The 24,967-nt window shown below is 41.9% G+C and overlaps 2 protein-coding genes across 11 annotated transcripts in view; one reads left to right on the forward strand and one right to left on the reverse strand.

Moving 5' to 3' along the window:
* The first annotated feature begins 3,200 nt into the window (after window positions 1–3,200).
* On the forward strand, window positions 3,201–18,056 carry LOC110506144 (hyaluronan and proteoglycan link protein 3). Of its 7 annotated transcripts, none has more exons than XM_090222747.1 (8): window positions 3,201–3,571; window positions 7,339–7,479; window positions 7,771–7,993; window positions 9,082–9,227; window positions 9,616–9,918; window positions 10,286–10,564; window positions 15,640–15,942; window positions 16,852–18,056. In XM_090222747.1, coding segments are annotated over exons 1-8 (1,686 nt in total). In that variant the 5' UTR covers window positions 3,201–3,570; the 3' UTR covers window positions 17,142–18,056. The 7 variants fall into 7 exon arrangements, with proteins under 7 accessions (XP_090078873.1, XP_090078875.1, XP_090078878.1 ...); XM_090222749.1 differs by having other exon boundaries at window positions 3,267–3,571; window positions 7,339–7,537; XM_090222752.1 differs by having other exon boundaries at window positions 3,312–3,571; window positions 7,339–7,537; window positions 7,771–8,894.
* Window positions 18,057–21,586: 3,530 nt separating this feature from the next.
* The window catches only part of LOC110506142 (aggrecan core protein), a 33,184-nt gene continuing 29,803 nt past the window's right edge, over window positions 21,587–24,967 (reverse strand). For 2 of the 4 annotated variants that reach the window (XM_090222746.1, XM_090222743.1), the window contains one exon: window positions 21,587–24,891. In XM_090222746.1, coding sequence (XP_090078872.1) covers window positions 24,815–24,891 — 77 coding nt within the window. In that variant the 3' untranslated portion in view covers window positions 21,587–24,814. Of the gene's footprint in view, window positions 24,895–24,967 lie in introns of all 4 variants that reach the window. The other 2 variants (XM_090222745.1, XM_090222742.1) reach the window with 1 other exon arrangement.

Here is a 24,967-nt window from a genome sequence, read left to right on the forward strand (position 1 = left end):
CCTCCCTCTCTCTCCCTCCCACTGTTTCTTCCTCTTCAATTTGTGACCATGCCACTGCCAGGACGTTACAGAGCAGAACTTTGTGTTCCCCCTAGTTCTGCAGTGGCGCCCCATTCTCCTGCCTGACCTGTCTGATCATACTGTCAGGACGGGCGTGTCGTGGATAGCAGGACAGAAAAAAGTTGATTTTTACCTGATTATTAATTGACATCATGGGGGCTGTGTATGTTAGTGCATATAATCTGAATTGCTTTTATAAAATAAACAGACACTCTTAAACTTCATAGTTGCAATAAACATGTTTACAGCCAGCGTCAGTATAAACTACAGTAATTCAGTTGACTCTTTGGGCGTGATGACTGTCTAGAAATAATGCTCTGTTCCCAACTTCCCGACTGCACAATGGCAGAATAATTCATAAAACACTGTCATTAAGGCTAGACTAAATCATCTCAACCTTTTTGAAGGAAAATTCGATGTCTAGTCCATTTTGGTGTCCCATACATGTTGGGACCCATGGGTTTGTCCTAAATGGCACACTAATGCCTTTTGACCCAAGCCCAATGGGTCCCTGCTCAAAAGTAGTGCACTAAATAGGGAATAGGGTGATTTTTGGGATACAAGCCATTGATGACCGCTCTGTTGTAACACTGTCCGAGACCTCTGAGGGATTTCCATTGTGGGTCAGACCATAGTCCTGTCTGTGTCTTTCCCATCCAAACATTCCCTGGCTGTGTCCCAAATGGCACCCATCTAAATATGGTACCTTTTGACCAGGGCACATAGGGCTCTGATTAAAAGTAGTGCACTATATAGGGAATAGGGTGCCATTTGGGACGGGACACCTATGACCCAATAAAGGACTCTCCTGGCTGGGCAATAGACTGGTGTTTATAGTAGTAATCAGACCCTCTTAACTCCTCATCTCTCTACTATTCACACAGGCTGGTATGTCTTGCCCCTGGCCAAGGCTTTCAACTACACTCTGACTATATATTAGCACTGTGTGTGTGTGTGGTTTTACTATCCTTGTCACAAAATCTTAGTCACAAAATGTCACATCTAAATAAGATGTTTGGTGCAGTATTTCTCAAGTGCAAAAATGTGCATGAAAACGAGTCATCTATAATTGAATGACAACAAACACTTAATTGAAGAATCCCTACTATTGACCAATGACCGACGAAGGGCCGTAGGCTCTGAACATTGTCTTTCCTTGTAAAGAAGCTCTATGTTCACGAGCGGCCGAAAAAACCCTTGCCGAAGAACAAAACAAACAAAAACATCACAAAATGTAATAATATACAGTGCCTTCAGAAACTATTAATCAATACAATAATGTCTGTATCACCCTGAGTCAATATTTTGTAAAAGCACCTTTGGTCTGATTACAGCTTTGCACATCTTGGGTATGTCAGTATCAGCTTTGCACATCTTGGGTATGTCCGTATCAGCTTTGCACATCTTGGGTATGTCAGTATCAGCTTTGCACATCTTGGGTATGTCAGTATCAGCTTTGCACATCTTGGGTATGTCCGTATCAGCTTTGCACATCTTGGGTATGTCAGTATCAGCTTTGCACATCTTGGGTATGTCCGTATCAGCTTTGCACATCTTGGGTATGTCAGTATCAGCTTTGCACATCTTGGGTATGTCAGTATCAGCTTTGCACATCTTGGGTATGTCAGTATCAGCTTTGCACATCTTGGGTATGTCAGTATCAGCTTTGCACATCTTGGGTATGTCAGTATCAGCTTTGCACATCTAGGGTATGTCAGTATCAGCTTTGCACATCTTGGGTATGTCAGTATCAGCTTTGCACATCTAGGGTATGTCAGTATCAGCTTTGCACATCTAGGGTATGTCAGTATCAGCTTTGCACATCTGGATTTTCTCCCATTTCTCCCAGATTTTCTCAAGCTCTGTTAAATTAGATGTGGAGTGGCTATGAACAGCAATCTTCAAGTCTTTCCACAGATTTTCAATGTGACTCAAGTCTGGGCTTTGCCTGGGCCACTCAAGGACTTTGACATTCTTCTTCTGAAGAAATTCCAGCATTGCTTTGGCTGTATGCTTGAGGTCATTTTCCTATTGGAACGTAAATCTTCACCCCCGGTCTAAGGTCTTTTGCACTCTAAAGCAGGTTCTCATCAAGGATTTGCCTGAATTTTGCTCCCTTCATTGTTCCCTTTATCCTTACCAGTCTCCCAGTCCCTGCCGCTGAAACACTTCCACCATCATGCTTCATGGTAGGGATGATGTTAGATGGGTGATGAGCTGTGCCTGGTTTTCTCCAGACATAACACTTTCCATTCAGGGCAAAAGGTTACATTTTTGTCTCATCAGACCACAGAATCTTTTGCTTATGCTCTGAGTCTTACATGTGCCTTTTTGCAAACTCCAGGCGTGCTGTCATGTACCTTTTTCTCAGGAGTGGCTTTTGTCTGGCCACTCTCCCATAAAACCCAGATTCGCAAAGGGCTGTAGAGACTGTTGTCCTTCTGGCAGGTTCTCCCATCTCAGCTAAGGAACTCTGTAGTTCTGTCAGAGTGGTCATTTGGTTCTTGATCACCTCACTGACCAAGGTCCTTCTTGCCCGGTTGCTCAGTTTGGTTGGACGCCCAGCTCTAGGCAGAGTCTGGGTAGTTCCATACTTTTTTTCCATTTCCCCATGATAGAGACCACTGTGCTCTTGGAAACTTTCAACATTCCAGAAATCGTTTTCTACCCTTATATGCCTCTACCCCAGATATATGCCTCATCACAATTCTATCTCAGAGATCGACAGACAGTTCCTTGGACTTCATGGTGTAGTTTCTGCTCTGACTGTCAACTGCGGGACCTTTGGAGCGTCAGAGCAAAGAGGTGTGAATACTTATGTAAATGAGATATTTCTGTATTTCATTTTCAATACATTTGCTAAGATTTATATAAACATGTTTTCACTGTCATAATGGGGTATTGTGTGTAGATGGGAGATAAAAATTCAGGCTGTAACACAACAAAATGTGGAATAAGTCATGAATACTTTCTGAAGGCACTATATGCACAAAGAGTTTCCAACTGTTTCAGATGGGGAGCAAGCGGATGTCTAAAGGGTTAGGGAAAATTGGATTTTGAATGGGAATCAACTGTTTGGTCCACACAAGGATATTAAAACAAATGTGTGTGTGTGTTTGGCAAGAGGAGAGACAGAGAGTGTGTGTGCGCCTGCGTGTGTATGCGTGCGCATGTCTGTGTATGTGCACGAACACGTGTATGTGGACACAGTGCAAGTGCACCGTAAAAGGTTGCACAGGTTGCACCCAGAAACAACCGTTGCCAGCTGGAGTGCTCCATGCATCTCGGATGAATAACATCTGCTTTACAGTGTGTGTTTAGGATAGATGGATCAGAAGAGAGTCTAACCCTCTCTGTTCTCTCTCTGCAGGCTGGAAACCAACCCTTTACTCCTCCAACAGCTGGCCAAGATGAGCTCATTTGTTATGGTTGGGGTTGTGATAGAAGATAGGGATTCTGTAATGAGAGGGGCCCCATAACTACACAGCAGGCAGAAGTCAACAGAAAGAGAGTAAGTAAAACAAGCTTACATTTTCATTTTGGGTTCTGATGGGGGTGCAACAGTTGAACTAAACTCAGGAGGCATTTATAAGTTATATTCTTCAGTATTCAATAGGTACAGTATTGGGACTGTGACACATTTTCTGTTGTTTTGGCTCTGGACTATGAGGTTAAAATGCAGACTGTCAACTTTAAGGGTATTTCCATCCATATCGGGTGAACCATAAAAACAAATTTTGTACATAGTCCCCCCATTTTAGGAGACCAAAATTAACTTATGTGTATTAAAGTAGTAAAAAGTTAGGTATTTGGTCTCATATTCATAGCACACTGACTACATTAAGATTGTGACTCTACAAATTTGTTGGATGCATTTCCTGTTTTTTTTAGTTGTGTTTATTATTATTTTGTGCCCAATAGAAATGTAATGGTACATAATGTATTGTATCATTTTGTAGTCACGTGTATTGTAAATAAGAATAGAATGTGTTTCTAAACACTTCTACATTAATGTGGATGTTACCATGATTACGGATAATCCTGAATGGTGAATAATGATGAGTGAGAAAGTTACAGATGCACAAATATGATACCCCCAAGACTTGCTAACCTCTCATCATTACAATAACAGGGGAGGTTAGCATTTGGGGAGAGGTGGGGGGGATATATTTGTGCATCTCACTAATATTTATTAATTTCTTTAAGCATCAGCTGTCAGAGCAGCTCACAGATCATTGCACCTGTAAATAGCCCATCCAACTACCTCATCCCCATTTTGTATTGTTATTGTTTTGCTCCTTTGCACCCCAGTATCTCGTTCAAATATTTTTTATTGAACACACACAAAAATGGTGTATAGGAATAAAAGACAAGTATGCAATTCTTATCTAAACATAAAAGAACAGACAGAAACAACAAGACCCAGAGTTCTGGGTACAAAGTAAATAATACAAAATAAGACATACAGAACAAGGACAAGTAGAGAGAAAGAGGAGAGACTAAGCAGGTACGGGGAGGAAAACATTTCATAAATAACGGACATGGAACGAAACGGGAAGAGTTTCAGCAAACTAATACTAAAGACAAAAACAATACAATACAGCAGTGGGGAACAGAGCAGGGAACTGACAAATATAGTGGAGGAAATAAACAGGTGATGAGGAACTGACAAATATAGGCTAGGAAATAAACAGGTGATGAGGAACTGACAAATATAGGGGAGGAAATAAACAGGTGATGAGGAACTGACAAATATAGTGGAGGAAATAAACAGGTGATGAGGAACTGACAAATATAGGGGAGGAAATAAACAGGTGATGAGGAACTGACAAATATAGTGGAGGAAATAAACAGGTGATGAGGAACTGACAAATATAGAGGAGGAAATAAACAGGTGATGAGGAACTGACAAATATAGTGGAGGAAATAAACAGCTGATGAGGAACTGACAAATATAGGGGAGGAAATAAACAGGTGATGAGGAACTGACAAATATAGAGGAGGAAATAAACAGGTGATGAGGAACTGACAAATATAGTGGAGGAAATAAACAGGTGATGAGGAACTGACAAATATAGTGGAGGAAATAAACAGGTGATGAGGAACTGACAAATATAGTGGAGGAAATAAACAGGTGATGAGGAACTGACAAATATAGGGGAGGAAATAAACAGGTGATGAGAAACTTAGCATTCCCAAATGTTGGAAGGTGTTTTCTAACATAGTCTCTAATCTGTAGGTATCTGAAAAAGTTACTTCTGGGAAGATTATACATTTCCCTCAGCAACTCAAAGGAGGCAAAAGTCAGAGCAGAGCCAAAACAACAAAAGGGTGTCACTGTCCTAATACTTTGAGCTCACTCTATATATCATTATTTAAATGTCAACAAATGTATGTAGCAATCGCAGATTGCCCTTTAAAGTTTTAGAGACTCTGGGGAAAGTGACTCAATTCATGCAGTGTATTAGAGCATGTCCGTCATTATTTCTGCTGACCTGGCAATTATGCATTGGATCCGTTTATAATGAAAACAAATGGTCGGATGGATCGGTTTTGCTTTGTTTCTAATAAATTCACACAACCGTAAATTACTCAAGGTTTTTGGGACAACTTGTGGATTATTTTCATGTATTCTTTTGAAGCCAAGTTCTTGGATATGGTTTTTGTGTCATCATTGGGGTCAGAATCCATAGTGCCACTATAACCACAGGCGGGTACATTTTCTGAGGACCGTCCAAGAACTCCGCATACTTACACATTTTTTCTGCTGAACATCCATCAGAAGAAGCTGCATCTCTCCCTTTTCTTTTACATAATATTTTGGGGTTTAATAAAAACTCGAAGAAAAGTCACGCGGCATTATACCAGCTAGTTGTTAAACTGTAAGTAAATTATAATCACCACATGAAGAATATCATAAAACAGATGACAAATTAACGGTATCAGGTTGAAAAATATTATTCTGATTCAGGTTGATACATTGTATTACTCGTATCGCCGCTACGTAGTTTGATAAATTGTTTTACTGGAGTCGTCGCTATGTGTAAGTAAATGTCAGGTGTGCAGAACAGGAGGCAGTATCATATTCCTTACCAACTTTCTGGGAAATTGACTATTACGGTGCATATCGCCTCTATAGGTTTCTATATTATAATCAAAGACTATTATGATCAAGAAGTCTAATTGAGATGTTGAATCAAAACACATGTATTGTTGCCTATTGAATATTTTGAGTACTGTTTTTTTTGTGACCAAAATTTGTGTTTTTTAATAATCTGTAAAACACATTGAAATGTAATAACCTACAAACACAACAACCCCTACCCTCCACTCCATGGCAAACCTCTGAGAAAATAACAGGAACAGACTATAGACATTCAATTAAATTGTCTTCCAGATCTAGTATTCAGGGCAAAGAACTGCAGTAAAATGTTTTAGATGGATTTAATTGTATTATGCATTTTGTTCCCGTATTTACCCTGGTTAACTAGACTGTATTTGGGTCAGAAGCACCGACATCTGGAGCTAGAGCACAGACAAATTATTGCTAAATTAAGATGTTGTTTTCACATCAGTTTTTGACTAGGAGCCAAAGTTTACTAAGTACTAAATAAAACAAAACAAAAATGTTAATCTACAACCATTGCAATGCTCAAACAGTGACATAAACTTCACATTTTTTTAAAGTATTTTGTGAGTTGCAGATTTGCCATACGAAACATGATATGATACTGCCACCTATTGGCAGTTTATAGCTACGACTACTGTTAATATGTAAGTGGAACGTAACAGTATGAGGGCTAGGGAGATAGGCCAGCAGCAGGAGAGGGAGAAGCTAGTGCTAACTGAGATTGGCGTCAGTCAAAGTCAGTGGTTCCCACACCCTTTACAGCTCTTAGACCCACCACATAATCTAAATCAATGTTTCTGAACAGGCCCCAGTGTTTAGCCACTACCCAGAGAGAATTATCTGTGACCCTCCTCTGGGTCCCGTCCCACCATATGGGAACCACTGGGAAGGGGATCCAGTCAAGACACCATCCCAACTCTATTTTTGTACCTTCTCCCTGCATTGTGCACTGGTTCGCTCCCACTCAAGGATTTAAAATAATTGAAACGGTGGTTGAATTGGCTGAACAGATATCAGTCTAGTCCTTTTATAGCCATGAGGGGAGTGAACAAGTGCACACTTCGGGGAGAAGGGAGAGTATTATGAGGCTAAAGACACTATACTCGTACCCCAGAGCCTAATATTTGCTTGTATCCTCTATGGTTCAGTGACAAGGATGATGGTGGCTCACCCTCGCCCCCTGTTGGTGATATTGCTGCAGCTGCTCCTCTCATGCTTGCCCGCCCTCGGATACTCCTCCAACAGATTCTTCTACCAAGACATTCTCAACGGAAACGGCAATGGAGAGAGTAGGAGCATACACTTATGTTTTATGAATGAAGAGTTGAACATGAGTACATGCCTTAGGTAGGGGCAATGCATCCACCTTCCATGTAACATACACACACATTTTTTGCAATTGAAAATGATAGTAAGCCTTTCTTATTGAGCAAGTCCAGGTAGTTCCTCCCTCTTTCAGTCCCTTGGTGCCTAATGAACACGACCCATAAATGGCTTATCAATTCAAACTCTCAGAGGGGGATGCACAGACCCAAATGAAGTCTGACTAACTGCTGTTTCGTGTGTATTTTCCTTTCTAGTCCACTTTAACGGTGTAAAGCTCCATGTGGACTCCTCCCAGCCCTCTGTGTTCGCTTTGCGGGGGAGTAACGCAACCCTATCCTGCCGATACTGGTACGAGCCAGAATTGAGCTCCCCCAGGAGGGTGCGGGTGAAGTGGTCCTGGCTGCCCATTGTGGGGGGCCATGAGACAGACGTTCTAGTGGCCATCGGGCCCCGCATTCACAGCTTTGGGGATTTCAGGTACTCCAGCTCTTCTTAATGCAGGTGGTTCATTCTAAAACCATCATGATCATTTGTGTATAGTGAGTGTTTTTATTTATATACTGTAGTTCTTAAGCTCCCGCCTTTGATTTTTATAGTTTCATTTTTTTTCTCCTTCGTATTCCTTTAATTTCTAAACTGTCATTGTTAGAATTGTGTCACAAATTCCTTATTATGTACCTTGCATTTCTTTTCCTGCATTTTTGTGAATTCAGGGCTTCCTCGCAAAGAGACATCTGTCGAAATGGGACTTCACTGTATAAATAAAGGTCAAATTTTAAAAAAAGGCTTAATTCACACTCGGCAGAGGTGGGAAAAGTACCCAATTGTCATACTTGAATAAAAGTAAAGCTATCTTAAAACTTCTTCAGGATTGGTGGGTTCCCTGCGGGACGGTTGAGCTAACGTAGGTTAATGTGATTAGCATGAGGTTGTAAATGACTAAATCATTTTTTTAAAGCCACCCAGTAAAATACTATTGGAGTTAAAATCCAAAAGTATCTGGTCTTAAATATACATAAGTATCAAAAGTCATTGTGAATGCTTTAAATGACATTTCTTATATTACTCAAACCAGACTGTCAGATTCTTGATTTAAAGACAGCCAGGGACACACTCAAACTCAGACACAACTGGCCAACGCAACATGAGTTTAGTCCACCAGAGCAGACATGGGGGTGGTGGTGTGTTATGTTGATAAGTGTGTGAATTGGACACTTTTTGCTGTCCTGCCTGAGCGTTTCAATGTAACAAGCACTTTGGGGTGTCAGGAAAAATGTATGGGAATAAAAAGTGTATTTTCTTTAGGAATGAAGTGGAGTTAAAGTTGACAAACATATGAATATCCAACTAAAGTGCAGATACACCAAAAACTACATAGGTAATACTTCAAAGTATTTTTATTTTGTTACTTTACACCACTGTCAGTCTGGGCTGTATAGATGAGGAACAATGCATTTCACACAACTGTTGTGATACAGTGGATCATTTTGAGTTTGCCTGCACAAAAATATTTATACATCTGTTGAACACATTGATGATAACAAAGTCCTCTATTTATCTCTCAGGGACCGGGTGCATCTCAGACAGGACTCACCAGGAGATGCTTCGCTGGTCATGACTGAACTCCAGCTCAATGACACGGGTCGTTACCGCTGTGAGGTCATCGACGGGCTGGAGGACAAGAGCGCCACTGTTAACCTCGAGCTACGAGGTAGAATATATTATAGTGCCGTATAACAACCTCATTTGTGAGTGTCATCCAGCCCCTCCCACTCACACACAATTAAGGTGCAATCTGCAATATTTACAGCTATTATGTGGTCATTTAAATTAATTATACATTATAAAGCCTATCAATTTATTCTTGAAAATAGAATGTATGTGTTTAGTACTGTTCATCTGCCTTACCCAATGTTATTGATGTCATGTACTGTCATGCACTACATCTGAGGTTCCCTCTATGTGTTGAAGTGTTACATTGGTCCAGCCCCATCCCTCAGCTTCAACTAAGTTAGGCTAACCAAGTAAGGCTGCTGTTTGGCTGAGAAACTAATGGATTGTGCCTTAAAAGTCATTACATATCTCTTGCTCCCCTCCAGGTGTGGTGTTTCCCTACCAGCCTCCTCACGGGCGCTACAATCTGACCTACCATGATGCTCAGCAAGTCTGCCAGGAGCAGGACTCCACTCTGGCCACCTTCGAGCAGTTGTTCCAGGCCTGGGAGGAGGGGTTGGACTGGTGCAACGCAGGTTGGCTGGCTGACGGGACAGTGCAGTACCCAATCACCAAGTCCCGGAGCCCCTGTGGGGGGCTGGGCCTCGCCCCCGGGGTTAGGAGCTACGGTAGACGCCACCGCCACCTCCACCGCTACGACGCCTTCTGTTTCTCCTCCTCCCTCCGAGGTGACACACACACACACACACACACACACACACACACACACACACACACACACACACACACACACACACACACACACACACACACACACACACACACACACACTATACAAGTTCACACTGTACAGGTACATACTATACAGGTACACACTATACAGGTGCAGATATAGAGATAATTCACCCTACAACTAGTGTCAAGCACAGTCCATCTATTGTGTAACATTCTGTTATATGTATTTGAAGAAATCTGCAATTGACTCTTACAGTAACTTTCATTTTTGTGGTGAACTTTCAGTGAGCTCCCTTAGATGCATAACTTTGAATTGATCACCTTATACACCTCCGGTCTCTGCCATGTCCTCTTCTCCAGGTAAGGTCTACTACCTCCAGCTCCCCCAGAAGGTCAACCTCACTGAGGCCCAGCAGGCGTGCTTCAACGACGGGGCCCAGATTGCCAAGGTGGGCCAGCTCTACGCTGCCTGGAAGTTCATGGGCCTGGACCGCTGTGATGCCGGATGGCTTGCTGACGGGAGCCTGCGCTACCCCATCAACAACCCCCGCCGCAACTGTGGCCCCATGGAACCAGGGGTGCGCAGCTTTGGGTTTGCCCCACCGCACCACAAGCACGGAGTGTACTGCTACAGTGCAGGTACGCGGTAAATCTGATATACGTGGTAAAAGTACATACCACCCTTAGGTCATACCATTTACATCTCTCATAGTAGGTAGGGGAACAAACCGAAATGAATGTTGACATGCATAGAAATTCAAGATGCTATGGTGAGAGGGCTGTGTTATGATGGAAAGTTGTGGTATGGTGTGTGAGGGCCTCTACTGTGGTGAAGGCTTGACAAAAAATAATAATACTGGGATACGATGGCCTGATGGTTGTGTTTCAGGGTTATAGTCCTCGCTAGTCTGTCAGCCTCCCTTGTGATTTAGACAAGCAGGTTAGCAACACCATGGTGAACAACGTGCATGTTCCACACAGGGTTAGCCACTCACTGTAACAAAAGGAACATTTTGTTCAATGACTTCTCCCTGGATTGGGATGTCCTTTCTCTTTATGGTAAAGGGTATCTTTTTTATAGAAGTTTTACCTCATATTCATTATATCTAGGACAATACCAGTCTACATATGGAAATGGAGCGTTTCAATGTTTTGTAGTCAAAAAGATGGAAGAAAGGGTTGTAACCAAATTACTCCCAGTGATATCATCTGTAATTTTCAAATAAAAACAAAGACTTTCATACAATGACTTTCCAGTCTTCTTGACATCACCGGGCGTCATTTTCTTCTACCTTGGGTGCGTTCGTAAATTCACTCTGGCTATCTACTCCGATTTCAGAGCACTATCGTCTGAGTGTGACAGAGCGCAGAATAACTGATGAATTTGCGAACTCTCAACACCTGTTTAATATGGCCGGTGTCAGTAAACATCGGTAAAAAAAGCATAATTAAATTGTTGCCAGCAGCACAGTTAGTCACCAAAACTCTGGATAACATGGTCAGAGGGAAGTATTCTCTCATTTATGTCTGGAAGTAGCTAGCAAGCTAGCTAGCTAACTTTAGCCAGTTAGCTTGGGTGCTTGACTGCTGTTGTGAGGCCAGAACGCTCAGAACAACCCTACTCCTTGGCCAGAGCATCCAGTGTTTGCTCTGAACGCTCCGAGAGCGAAACACTGAATTTACGAATGGACAATCTGACAAACGCCCAGAGCACTTACGAACGCCCAGAGCACACTCTGAGCGCTCTCTAGCACTCCAGAGTGAATTTACGAGCGCACCCCTTGTTGACTACAAAACCATTTCACATATGCAGACACTGGTATGGTGCTGGATGTAACAAATATGAAGTTAAACTGTGAAGTGGTCCTTGAATTAATCTATGACTGATCCTCTAATGTCATGTATGAATATTATACTTAATAATAATATTATTATAATATTGATATGTTTTACCAATAATTCTGGACCCACCTAAATCTTGCTGTAGGCTATAATGTGATCCATCACTAAGTATGAATGAATCTGTATTTAAACTCTGACCTCAGCTTCAACTGCAATATTATGCATATTTGTATTTATACTTCATGTATTGTATTTATCTGCTGTACTCTCTTTGTAAACATATTTGTGTATGACATAGGAGCTGAACTCAGAATTAATAGGTAATTAATTAATTATCAAGAATAACCAGTTCTGTGATGATTTATAAGCTGTTATTTTGTTTATCTCAAAAACAAGTACTTGTCTTTTATACTGTATGGCCTGTACCTCACTTGGTTGGCTGGTTTGATTATGTAGGTGGTGGGTTTTAACATGGTTTTAGACGATAACGGACACCTATACTAACTTATTTTTGTCAAATAAATAGTCAACATTTTGCTTCATGTGTTAATGATTTTGCGTACTTTGGACGCATGCTTGGTTTGTTTGTGTTTTTATAACGTTCAATTCAAACGTTAAATCCTTGCACATGTACCAGGCTTAGCAGTGTTGCTTCCTCGCTCACAACATCGTTACCAGTACTTGATCTTACGCCCTCTGCCTCACCAACACAGGTGACCACCCTGCTTGACAACGTACTAACCAGTTGCGCCACAAAAAAAAATATCCAATTCAATGGCACTATTGGTGACATTCCAAGCTGCGGAGTGAGCTAACAGCACGATCTTATCTCCGTTACACTCACACCAGAGGAAGCTGGTGGGAGGAGCTATAGGAGGACGGGATCATTGTAATGACTGGAATGGAATAAATGGAACAGAGTCAAACGTGGTTTCCATATGTTTGATGTGTTTGATACAGTTCCATTTATTCCATTCAGCCAATTACAATGAGCCCATCCTCCTATAGCTCCTCCCATCCGCCTCCTCTGACTCACACACAACCCAGCTAACAATTCCTATGTCTGAAACCTTTGTGGAATGTTATGTTTTACTGTTCTCCTTACGTGAAAGTGTCCAGTTCTTTGTGAGTTTTGGCAACGTTTCATTAATGAGCACATCACCAGATTATAATTAGCATGAAGTTTTTAACATGTTCAGAAAAACATTAAGGTTGGGATTCAATGCAATTGCGGGTTATAGTTGAGGCTTTTAAAGGCAATGTTCCCGCGTTTGCGAAGATCCCATTCACGATAAACACTGTAAATGTCGGCTCAATCGTAAATTGCCTTTAAAAAGCGCAATGCCTATGCCTATAACCCAGGATGGGATTGGATTCTGGTCTAACACTTTGTGTCCTGCTCTACCTCAGCATCCATCTGTTCAAGCATTGCAACACTGCTATTAACAACTTTAATACATTATTACACTGCTATTAACAACTGTAATACATTATTACACTGCTATTAACAACTTTAATACATTATTACACTGCTATTAACAACTTTAATACATTATTACACTGCTATTAACAACTGTAATACATTATTACACTGCTATTAACAACTGTAATACATTATTACACTGCTATTAACAACTTTAATACATTATTACACTGATATTAACAACTTTAATACATGATTACACTGCTATTAACAACTGTAATACATGATTACACTGCTATTAACAACTGTAATACATGATTACACTGCTATTAACAACTTTAATACATGATTACACTGCTATTAACAACTGTAATACATTATTACACTGCTATTAACAACTGTAATACATTATTACACTGCTATTAACAACTTTAATACATTATTACACTGCTATTAACAACTGTAATACATTATTACACTGCTATTAACAACTTTAATACATTATTACACTGCTATTAACAACTTTAATACATTATTTTATTTATTTATTTAACCAGGTAAGCTAGTTGAGAACAAGTTCTCATTTACAACTGCGACCTGGCCAAGATAAAGCAAAGCAGTGCGACACAAACAACAACACAGAGTTACACATGGAATAAACAAGCGTACAGTCAATAACACAATGGAAAAAAGGAAGTCTATTTACAGTGTGTGCAAATGGCGTGAGGAGGTAAGGCAATAAATAGTCCATAGTAGCGAAGTAATTACAATTTAGCAAATTAACACTGGAGTGATAGATGAGCAGATGGTGATGTGCAAGTAGAAATACTGGTGTGCAAAAGAGCAGAAAAGTAAATAAAAACAATATGGGGATGAGGTAGGTAGATTGGGTGGGCTATTTACAGATGGGCTGTGTACAGCTGCAGCGATCTGTTAGCTGCTCAGATAGCTGATCTTTAAAGTTAGTGAGGGAAATATAAGTCTCCAGCTTCAGCGATTTTTGCAATTCGTTCCAGTCATTGGCAGCAGAGAACTGGAAGGAAAGGCGGCCAAAACAGGTGTTGGCTTTGGGGATGACCAGTGAGATATACCTGCTGGAGCACGTGCTACGGGTGGGTGTTGTTATCATGACCAGTGAGCTGACATAAGGCGGAGCTTTACCTAGCATAGATTTATAGATGACCTGGAGCCAGTGGGTCTGGCGACGAAAATGTAGTGAGGGCCAGCCGACTAGAGCATACAGGTCGCAGTGGTGGGTGGTATAAGGGGCATTGGTGACAAAACGGATGGCACTGTGATAGACTGCATCCAATTTATTGAGTAGGGTATTGGAGGCTATTTTGTAAATGACATCGCCGAAGTCGAGGATCGGTAGGATAGTAAGTTTTACTAGGGTATGTTTGGCAAGATGAGTGAAGGATGCTTTGTTGTGAAATAGGAAGCCGATTCTAGATGTAATTTTGGATTGGAGATGAGTCTGGAAGGAGAGTTTACAGTCTAGCCAGACACCTTGGTATTTGTAGTTGTCCACATATTCTAAGTCAGAACCGTCCAGAGTAGTGATGCTAGTCGGGTGGGCGGGTGTGGGCAAGGAACGGTTGAAAAACATGCATTTGGTTTTACTAGCATTTAAGAGCAGTTGGAGGCCACAGAAGGAGTGTATGGCATTGAAGCTCATCTGGAGGTTAGTTAACAGTGTCCAAAGAAGGGCCAGATTTATACACAATGATGTTGTCTGCGTAGAGGTGGATCAGGGAATCACCCGCAGCAAGAGCGACATCGTTGATATATACATAGAAAAGAGTCGGCCCGAGAATTGAACCCTGTGGTACCCCCATAGAGACTGCCACAGGCCGTCCGATTTGACACACTGAACTTTGTCTGAGAAGTAGTTGGTGAACCAGGCGAGGCAGTCATTTGAGGAACCAAGGCTGTTGAGTCTGCCGATAAGAATACGGTGATTGACATAGTCGAAAGCCTTGGCCAATTAGTGAGGGAGAGCCTCAAATAACCCCTTAATTTCTATTTATCCACTGTGTACATTAATTGCGTCAAAGTTGGTCAACATGGAAGCGCAAGTCTGATAATTTTTATCCCCATAATGCAACATACTTGGAAAGGTGGTGACCAACGACTTCATAAAACAGAGCCACTCGTACACACGCAATTCCTAATGAGCCATGTACAACTGCTTTACCCCATCACAAACCCAGAATATGTTGTTTTAATCCATTGTTTGTAAACCTTGTCTTTGTAAACAAACAATGTATCGCTTCAAAACATGGTTAAAACTATCAGTTAGATCTCATGGACTGTCTGCCTTGGCACCTGTGGTTACATTGCTCCAGTCCTATCCCTCAGCCTTAATGCAATTCCAGTGGCAGGGCTGTTGTTTTGCTCAAAAATAGAATTACATTACAGTCATTACATATCTCTTGCTCCCCTCCAGTTGTGGTGTTTCCCTACCAGCCTCCTCACGGGCGCTACAATCTGACCTACCATGATGCTCAGCAAGTCTGCCAGGAGCAGGACTCCACTCTGGCCACCTTCGAGCAGTTGTTCCAGGCTTGGGAGGAGGGTCTGAACTGGTGCAACGCAGGCTGGCTGGCTGACGGGACAGTGCAGTACCCCATCACCAAGCCCCGAAGGCCCTGTGGGGGACTCGGCCTCTCCCCCGGGGTTAGGAGTTACGGTAGTCGCCACCGCCACCTCCACCGCTACGATGTGTTTTGCTCCTCCTCCCCCCTCCGAGGTGAGAGATGTTTAGACTTCTGTACATCCCATAGAGAAGATCAACACTGTGTAACTGGATGCGTACATTCCATAGAGAAAGATCAACACTGTGTAACTGGATGTGTACATCCCATAGAGAAAGATCAACACTGTGTAACTGGATGTGTACATCCCATAGAGAAGATCAACACTGTGTAACTGGATGTGTACATCCCATAGAGAAGATCAACACTGTGTAACTGGATGTGTACATCCCATAGAGAAAGATCAACACTGTGTAACTGGATGTGTACATCCCATAGAGAAAGATCAACACTGTGTAACTGGATGTGTACATCCCATAGAGAAGATCAACACTGTGTAACTGGATGTGTACATCCCATAGAGAAGATCAACACTGTGTAACTGGATGTGTACATCCCATAGAGAAGATCAACACTGTGTAACTGGATGTGTACATCCCATAGAGAAGATCAACACTGTGTAACTGGATGTGTACATCCCATAGAGAAGATCAACACTGTGTAACTGGATGTGTACATCCCATAGAGAAGATCAACACTGTGTAACTGGATGTGTACATCCCATAGAGAAAGATCAACACTGTGTAACTGGATGTGTACATCCCATAGAGAAAGATCAACACTGTGTAACTGGATGTGTACATCCCATAGAGAAAGATCAACACTGTGTAACTGGATGTGTACACTCTTAGGAAAAAAGGTTCCAAAAGGGTTCTTCGGCTGTCCCAATAGGAAAACCCTTTTAGGTTCCAGCTAGAACCATTTTTGGTTCCAGGTAGAACCATTTTTGGTTTCATGTAGAATCCTTTAGGTTCTAGATAACACCTTTTTTTCTAAGAGTGTTTAGATATGCTAAGCTTGGATTTGGATGGGTAGACAATACAGTTTCCCTTTCTCTTCTCCAGGTAAGGTCTACTACCTCCAGCTCCCCCAGAAGGTCAACCTCACTGAGGCCCAGCAGGCGTGCTTCAACGACGGGGCCCAGATAGCCAAGGTGGGCCAGCTCTATGTCGCCTGGAGGTTCATGGGCCTGAACCACTGTGATGCCGGATGGCTCGCCGATGGGAGCCTGCGCTACCCCATCACCAAACCCAGCCGCAACTGTGGCCCCCTGGAACCAGGGGTGCGCAGCTTTGGGTTCCCCCCTCCATACCAGAAGCATGGGGTGTACTGCTACAGTGCAGGTATGCAGTAAATCTGATAGATGTGATACATCTACATATCACCAATCTCACATCTCTTTTAGTATGGTAACAGATCACAATCCAGAAATGAATAGGTGTATCTCATGAATAGAAATTCTAGAATTACTATATTAGGATGCAAAGGTTGCGTTATGGAGTGAAGTTGTGAGAATTTCTAATGTAGCTGGGGCCTGCTAAAAACAACTGGGAGAATTATCTGTCTGTACTTAGTGGCTGTACATGTTTACTATGGTCCTCCTTGTGAGCAGCCACCCTTGTTATTTACACCAGCAGGTTAGCAGCACCATGGTGAACATGCATTGCTCACACAGGATCAAATACTCACTGCATCTAGCCTGTGGTCCACGAGATCAGGAACATTTGTCGTAGTCCACCATTCAAGGACTTGAGATTTCCTTGCTCTGTTTTTTTGGCGGTATTTGATAGGGACAGATATAATCTAGAGATTGAATGAACAACAGTCAGATGCACCATCATACCTGAGCTAATTTCCAGTGGTTGTCCTCAGATTATCATTGAAGTACACTAGATAGTATTAAAACATCTACACAGTTGTTCTGTGGTCATGAGCCAGATCTTTACAGTATGCATATCTATGACTGTTGATAGATGTGTTATATTGTAATATAATGTATGATTACTATACCTACACAACTGTAGTACATTATGGACCCACCTACATTTTGTTGTAGACTATAATGTGATCCCTCACTATGTGTGAATGAGCCTGTAGTTAAACCCGGACCTCAGCTTCAACTGTAATATTATGCGTATTGTTAGTTCAACTTCCTGTATTGTATGCATTTACTGTTCTCTCTTTGTAAACATTTTCCTGTACGACATAGGAGCTGATCTCAGCTGATATTTTTGTTAAATAAATTGTCTACCTTTTAAGAGGCTTTTGATTAATGTGTTAATGATTGTGCGAGGTATGCTTGGTTTGTTTGTGTTTTTAAAACCATTCAATTCAATCCAAAAATGTAATCCTTCACACACAATCCGCAAAGCCGAAGACAGGAAAGACTAGTAACATCTGTGTTTGAGAAACAATATCTATTACTGTAGTATAGAAAACAACTATATAAACAACTTATTTCTGTCTATCCCTGCCTTGTTTTCCAACCATAGAGATGGATAGAGGGCACACTGCCTTGTTTTCCAACCATAGAGATGGATAGAGGGCACACTTGCCAGTTTTTGCAAAGCGTGTTTTTGAATGGGCAGCGCCAGGGATTAAAGAGGCAATCTGCAGTTGCTACATTCATTTTTAGACTTTTTAATGAATTATTATTACCCATTGATTCCTGAAAAATATAACTTATACAATAGATCAGCTTAGTTTAACTGTCGCACCCCATCAGAACCCAAAATGTACGATTGTTTTACTCCATTGTTTGTAAACAATGTACAAGTAAACAAACACTTTTATAGTCTCAAAACATAGTTAAAACTATAATTTTGATATAATGGATGGTCAGTCTTTGTAATCCTCAGCTCCGTCCATTAGTTTGCGAGTGGTTACATTTCTCCAGCTCCATCCCTCAGCTGTTTACTAAATCAGTGGTGGGGTAAACGCTTTGTACTGTTCAAACTGCAGATTGCCCCTATAAGGTTTTCACTATTTTATAGAAGTAAACTGCGTGGGACTTCCCATGGGTTAGTGAGGGATCACATCATTCCATTTAGGTACGCAAGAGGGAAAAGCCAATGAACTATAGTCCTGAGCAAACATTCCATCACTGCAGATGGAAGTGAATTACCAACATTGGCTTTATGCCTGTTCACACACTCCAGCACAGTAGCTGATGGCACCTTTTCAGTTTATTTATTAACCACCAATAAACTCATAGAATAAAGTAGAATAAATACTTTAAAATTGAAATATTTTCTCCGGCGCCGGAGAGGGCTGCCATCTTATCCAACCATGCTATTTTTTTATTTTTTTTTGCGTTGTTTGTAACTTGTTTTGTACATAATGTTGCTGCTACCGTCTCTTATGACCGAAAAGAGCTTCTGGACATCAGAACTTGGATTACTTACCTCAAATTGGATGAGGAGTTCTTCTTCAATGAGTCGGACGCGAGGGATATACTACAGACACCCGACCAGGCCCAGATCCCTGTGATTAGCTGGAAAAGGAAACATAGGTTATGCGGAAAGAGATCAGGTTGCCTTGTGAGGATCAGGCGACGAATGGCTAATCTGCCCTTGTCTTCCTCAAGGTTTTACTCACCTGAGGTAGAGTATCTCATGATAAGCTATAGACCACACTATCTACCTAGAGAGTTTCAATCTGTATTTTTTTTTGTAGCTGTCTACATACCACCACAGACCGAGACTGGCCCTGAAACTGGACTCAATGAGCTGTATTCCGCCATAAGCAAACAAGAAAATGCTCACCCAGAGGCGTTGCTCCTAGTGGCCGGGGACTTTAATGCAGGGAAACTTAAATCAGTTTTACCTCATTTCTATCAGCATGTTAAATGTGCAACCAGAGGGGAAAAAAAATTCCAGACCACCTTTACTCCACACACAGAGACGCATACAAAGCTCTCCCTTACCCTCCATTTGGCAAATCTGACCATAACTCTATCCTCCCGATTCCTGCTTACAAGCAAAAAGGAAAGTAGGAAGCAACAGTGATCAGATGAAGCAGATTCTAAACTACAGGACTGTTTTGCTAGCACAGACTGGAATATGTTCCGGGATTCTTCCGATGGCATTGAGGAGTACACCACATCAGTCACTGGCTTTATCAATAAGTGCATCGAGGACATCGTCCCCACAGTGACTGTACGTACATACCCCAACCAGAAGGCTTGGATTACAGGCAACATTCACACTGAGCTAAAGGGTAGAGCTTCCGCTTTCAAGGAGCGGGACTCTAACCCGGAAGCTTAAAAAAATCTCGCTATGCCCTCCGGCGAACCATCAAACAGGCAAAGCGTCAATACAGGACTAAGATTGAATCGTACTACACCGGCTCCGACACTCGTCGGATGTGAATGGGCTTGCAAACTATTACAGGCTACAAAGGGAAGCACAGACGAGAGCTGCCCAGTGACACAAGCTTACCAGACGAGCTAAATAACTTCTATGCTCGCTTCGAGGCAAGGAATACTGAAACATGCATGAGAGCATCAGCTGTTCCGGACGACCGGACGACTTTAAACAGGTCAACATTCACAAGGCCGCTGGGCCAGACGGATAACCAGGACGTGTACTCCGAGCATGCGCTGACCAACTGGTAAGTGTCTTCACTGACATTTTCAACCTTTTTCAATGCTCGGTCCTCCTTTTCCTGTAGTCCACAATCATCTCCTTTGTCTTGATCACATTGAGGGAGAAGTTGTTGTCCTTGCACCACAAGGTCAGGTCGCTGACCTCCTCCCTATAATCTGTCTCATTGTTGTCGGTGATCACTGTTGTGTCATAAGAACACTTAATGATGGTGTTGGAGTCGTGCCTGGCCGTGCAGTCGTGAGTGAACAGGGAGTACAGGAGGGGACTGAGCATGCACGCCGGAGGGGCCCAATGTTGAGGATCAGTGTGGCAGATGTGTTGTTACCTACCCTTACCACCTGGGGACGGCCCGTCAGGAAGTCCAGGATCCAGTTGCAGAGGGAGGTGTTTAGTCCCAGGGTCCTTAGCTTAGTGATGAGCTTTGAGGGCACTATGATGTTGAATGCTGAGCTGTAGTCAATTAATAGCATTCTCACATAAGTGTGTAAGGTTGGTGTTGCCTATGCTGTCAAAGCAAAGCAATATTTCCAACCGATCAGCTTCATGGAACAACCAACAGAGGGTGCAACAGGCAAGAGAGAGATTGTAAGATAGTGACAGAGAGGACGAGAAGAGAGAGAGTGTGTTGGAGAGAAAGTATGGAAGACAGAGTGACTGTGAGTGGGTGAGAGAGACAAACAGAAAGAGAGAGAGATGGGAGAGAGAAAGCGCACACAGCCAGGAGTTCTGGGCGAGGGAGGTGAACCGGTGTGGCCAGACAGAGAGACAGTCAGTCTGGGGGAGGGAGGGAGGGAAAGAGAGAAGGAGGGAGTAGGCAAGGCAGAGAGGGGACCACAAACAGGCCTCTATTCAGTCACACTCACAGGGCTAAACTGACGACAACCCACCCTGTTGGCAAATAGAAATGTACCATAATTTGATTATTCCTCATGACTCTAAGTCATACCTGTTTATACTGAACCAGCTGCCTCAGAAACAGTGAGTCGACTGAGACTGATGGGAGGTGAAAGAAGGCTTTTGTTGCCTCTACCTTGAATGTTTGGGAGACACTCCCAGATTGATCTTTGTTGTGTGTCAATCCTGTTAAACACTCTGACCTAAAAGACCATACCAATAAACTATCTATTTGAACATTCGTTTTTCACTGTTGAACATCCTCCGCACACAGAAAGTGAATGAAATCAAGAGAAAGTAACAAGTAAAGTATCTTTATTTGGCATGTTTTGGAACAAATGTTGAATACAGACATTGGAAGACAAACTGTTCATTTCAGGCACATTTGGGTACATTCTGTCGAGCTCCATAAGACTAGAACCTCTACACCTCTACTCATGATGTTCTCAGTGTGTGGTTTATTGGGCCTGTTCATGCACAGGGTCAGTCGCTCTCACGCAACCCACTGGACAAAGACGTCAGTTCAACATCTAGTTTTGACTGTCAACTAACGTGAACTCAAAGTAAAATCAACAAACATGCTAACCTTCTCATTGGATTTAGGATAAAAGTTAGATGAAAAAAAGTTTGTAGTGGGAAACAGACGAAAACAGGAGAAGTGTTCAGGTAACTGATCCCGTGCTCCATTTCAGAACATTTTGCTCCTGTTTTGTGCCTACAGTACACAACCCTAAACAGATGGCAGGGTCGGGGGAGTTGCAGGAGTGCTCTACACCAGTGTTTCTCAACCTCTGGTTCGTGGACCGTCACCTTTCCCAGGGATGTTGCTGACAGGTCCCTCAGGCGGTTAGTTGTCAAGGGTGTCATAGTTTGCCAATCACTGGTAGTAAAAGGTTGCTAAACACTGCTCTACGCCCCTTTGTCAAGTTGCTTCAGCTGCTTTGGAGACAATCATCCCTCAGCAATGCCAGGAGGCATTTATGTCCTTTTGATTCTATACACTAGACCTGGCATTGTGTTATTATCTTCTAAAAGCTCTTAATACTTTCAGCCCTGTAGGGGTACAGTAAAACATAATGCTGTGTGTAACTTTAAATGACACTTCTGTCATCGGAAGTTCCAGGTATAGAATTGCTTTAAGCCTGTTCTTTGTGGAACCTCTCCGTCATGTCTTTGATTGGTATATGGTTTATGATTGCAGGTGAAGCTTTTGGCCAGCAAGACATATGACGGTGTGTTGAAGGAGGAGGCACAGCCTCCTGTAAACATAAACAAGGAATGAAGCATCTATATCTTCATCAGATATAACAGCAGGTTATGCATACAATACAAAACTGAAGGACTACAAGCGATTAAAATGGCGATGGATCTGGAGTTTAAATAAATGTGTCCGCTGAGGTTTTTCTGTGAAACAAAACAGACAATGAAGAGAAACATTTGATCTGATAGCTACTGCAGTTGTTAATAAAACTGGTCCCATGGAGTTGCTATGCACTGCACAGCCTTGTGTGAGACGACGAAAGTGTCAAACCGACCAATGACATTCATCCGTTTGGTCCTGTTTAGGCCAACAACATTGTTGACAAACCATGGGGTCGATTCCGATTCAATTCCAATCCCCTCAGGAAATAAATACAGTGAACTTCAATGAATTCAATGAATTAACTGACTGAAATGTAAATGGAATTGACCCCAACCCTGTTGTTTTTTTACTCTATCGTGTCACTACTGAACCTGAGAGAGAAGTTGAGTCCTCTCTCTTTTATTTGAGAAGTTGAGTCCTCTTTCACTCTTATTTTAGGGCAGCCTCAGTAGATTGCCTCTCCAGTGTGGCAGGCAGAGATTCTAGCATTGCTGTGTATTATTCACATCAGGCACTCTGTCTCCCTTCTGCTCTAAACAACTGATGTAGGTTTGAAATACAGACGGACACAGTAGCCTGCTGTGTCGGCTTCGCTAGCTTTCTCTTTATGACTTAGAGATTAAATAAATAATATCTCCCTTATTATCCCCTCCCATAGCCATTTCCTGCAGTCAAATGACCTAGTGGCCTCATGGGTGGAATGTTATTCATATTTTTCATAATTAATAAGCATTTTTTTTAACACATTTTTTCTATGTCAGACGGTTTTGTTATATTTCAGTTTTCTGTGATGTATATAAAGTGTAATATTGGGATTCAAACTCAACATTTAATACATTTCAACTCTATATGTGACATGGTACAGGTGTCTTATTTCTTTTAAGCCCATAACCATGTGTGTGAGGTGTATACTTTTGTTTCAAAGTAGATTTATGTGACCCTGATTTAGCCCACTGCAGTAAAAGGTGAAAGCGATCGTTCACCCCAAAATCAAAACTCGTCAGACATTTTTATTCATTGAAGCGTAAAAGATTTCTCGGTTTGACACAACACCACTTTTGATGTATGAAGACATCTGACAATTATAAATATTGTTTTCCCCTTTAGCATCTAGTATTTTAAAGATAGGTGAGAATTTGGTGACTCATGAATGCTTGTTTGGTGGATACATGCACAAGATCTCATCCCCTTTACCTCATCTTGCTTATCATTGCAACAACCGGACATTGCTAGGCTAACATTGCTAGGCTAACATTGCTATGCTAACATTGCTAGGCTAACATTGCTATGCTAACATTGCTAGGCTAACAGCGCTCAAAAGTAACTCAATAGACTTTTTCTATCAAATTCACAGTCCTTCGTGGATTATTAGACCTATATGCATCTCCCATAGTGAGTGTATATTACGTAGGCACCTCCAGAATACAAACATACTTCTGACTGTCTAGTATTTCCTCATGGGTGAATTTCACCAAGCCTCTGCTTGGCTCATAGCAACGTGCCAAACCCCCACTAAATACCGGCTGGCCAGATTGGGTGTTTACCTCTGGGTGGTACAGTCTAACACACACTGTCTGGTTTGGCAAAGATCTAGAACAGACTAGAGAGTCTGATTGATGCACCGTCTATGAGTACATGCCCCTAGGTACAGAGTTAGGATCAGCTTCTTCTCCACCAACCCTAATCTTAACCATTAGTGGAGGAAAAGTAAAACTGACCCAATATCAGTGTCTAGCGGAAACTTCACCCTACACCGTGTCTCCATAATCCAGTCTAGTTGGCGACATGGACAAAGCATTTTAGCAACAACTCACATCTTATCAACGGCATCACAATCCACCAAAACCAAAAATTATATTAATAATAACAATAAAACTCCAAACAATAAACAACTCTTATATATAATGAACACGTCATTATTTTGGGACAAGAATGACAAAAACATACAATTACATAATGGCTTAATTTATACTTTTTTTGAAATAGTCAGAGAGTGACAAACTGAAAAGACAATGTTACTGCTCTAAGTTGATTTGGTCTTATGTACAAGGTGGGTACTTCAAACATTCAAACCTCTTTAGTAAGTTAGAAAATGGCTTCTGTGTTCTGTAAATGTTCTTATAAAATAATTATCTTCAAGAGATCCCCCTTAATCTTCCCTGCTTAGTGACGTTTGCTGCTGGTTGATTCTCCTCGCCTTCTGATCGATCTGCGCTGTATTCTGTTACTGGGGGAGGGCACTGCTGTTGGCAAGAGAAACAAACATTACCTTCATAGATTCATACATTACCTCCAATGATTCATACATTACCTTCA

This window comes from Oncorhynchus mykiss, chromosome 26 (genome assembly GCF_057628025.1).
Source record: "Oncorhynchus mykiss isolate SJ-2025 chromosome 26, ASM5762802v1, whole genome shotgun sequence".
Taxonomy (NCBI): domain Eukaryota; kingdom Metazoa; phylum Chordata; class Actinopteri; order Salmoniformes; family Salmonidae; genus Oncorhynchus; species Oncorhynchus mykiss.

Coding starts and splice junctions, on each gene's coding strand:
- LOC110506144 (XM_090222747.1), top strand. Junction 7,480..7,770: donor CGGAAACGGCAATGGAGAGA/GTAGGAGCATAC, acceptor TTTCCTTTCTAG/TCCACTTTAACGGTGTAAAG. Junction 9,919..10,285: donor TTTCTCCTCCTCCCTCCGAG/GTGACACACACA, acceptor CCTCTTCTCCAG/GTAAGGTCTACTACCTCCAG.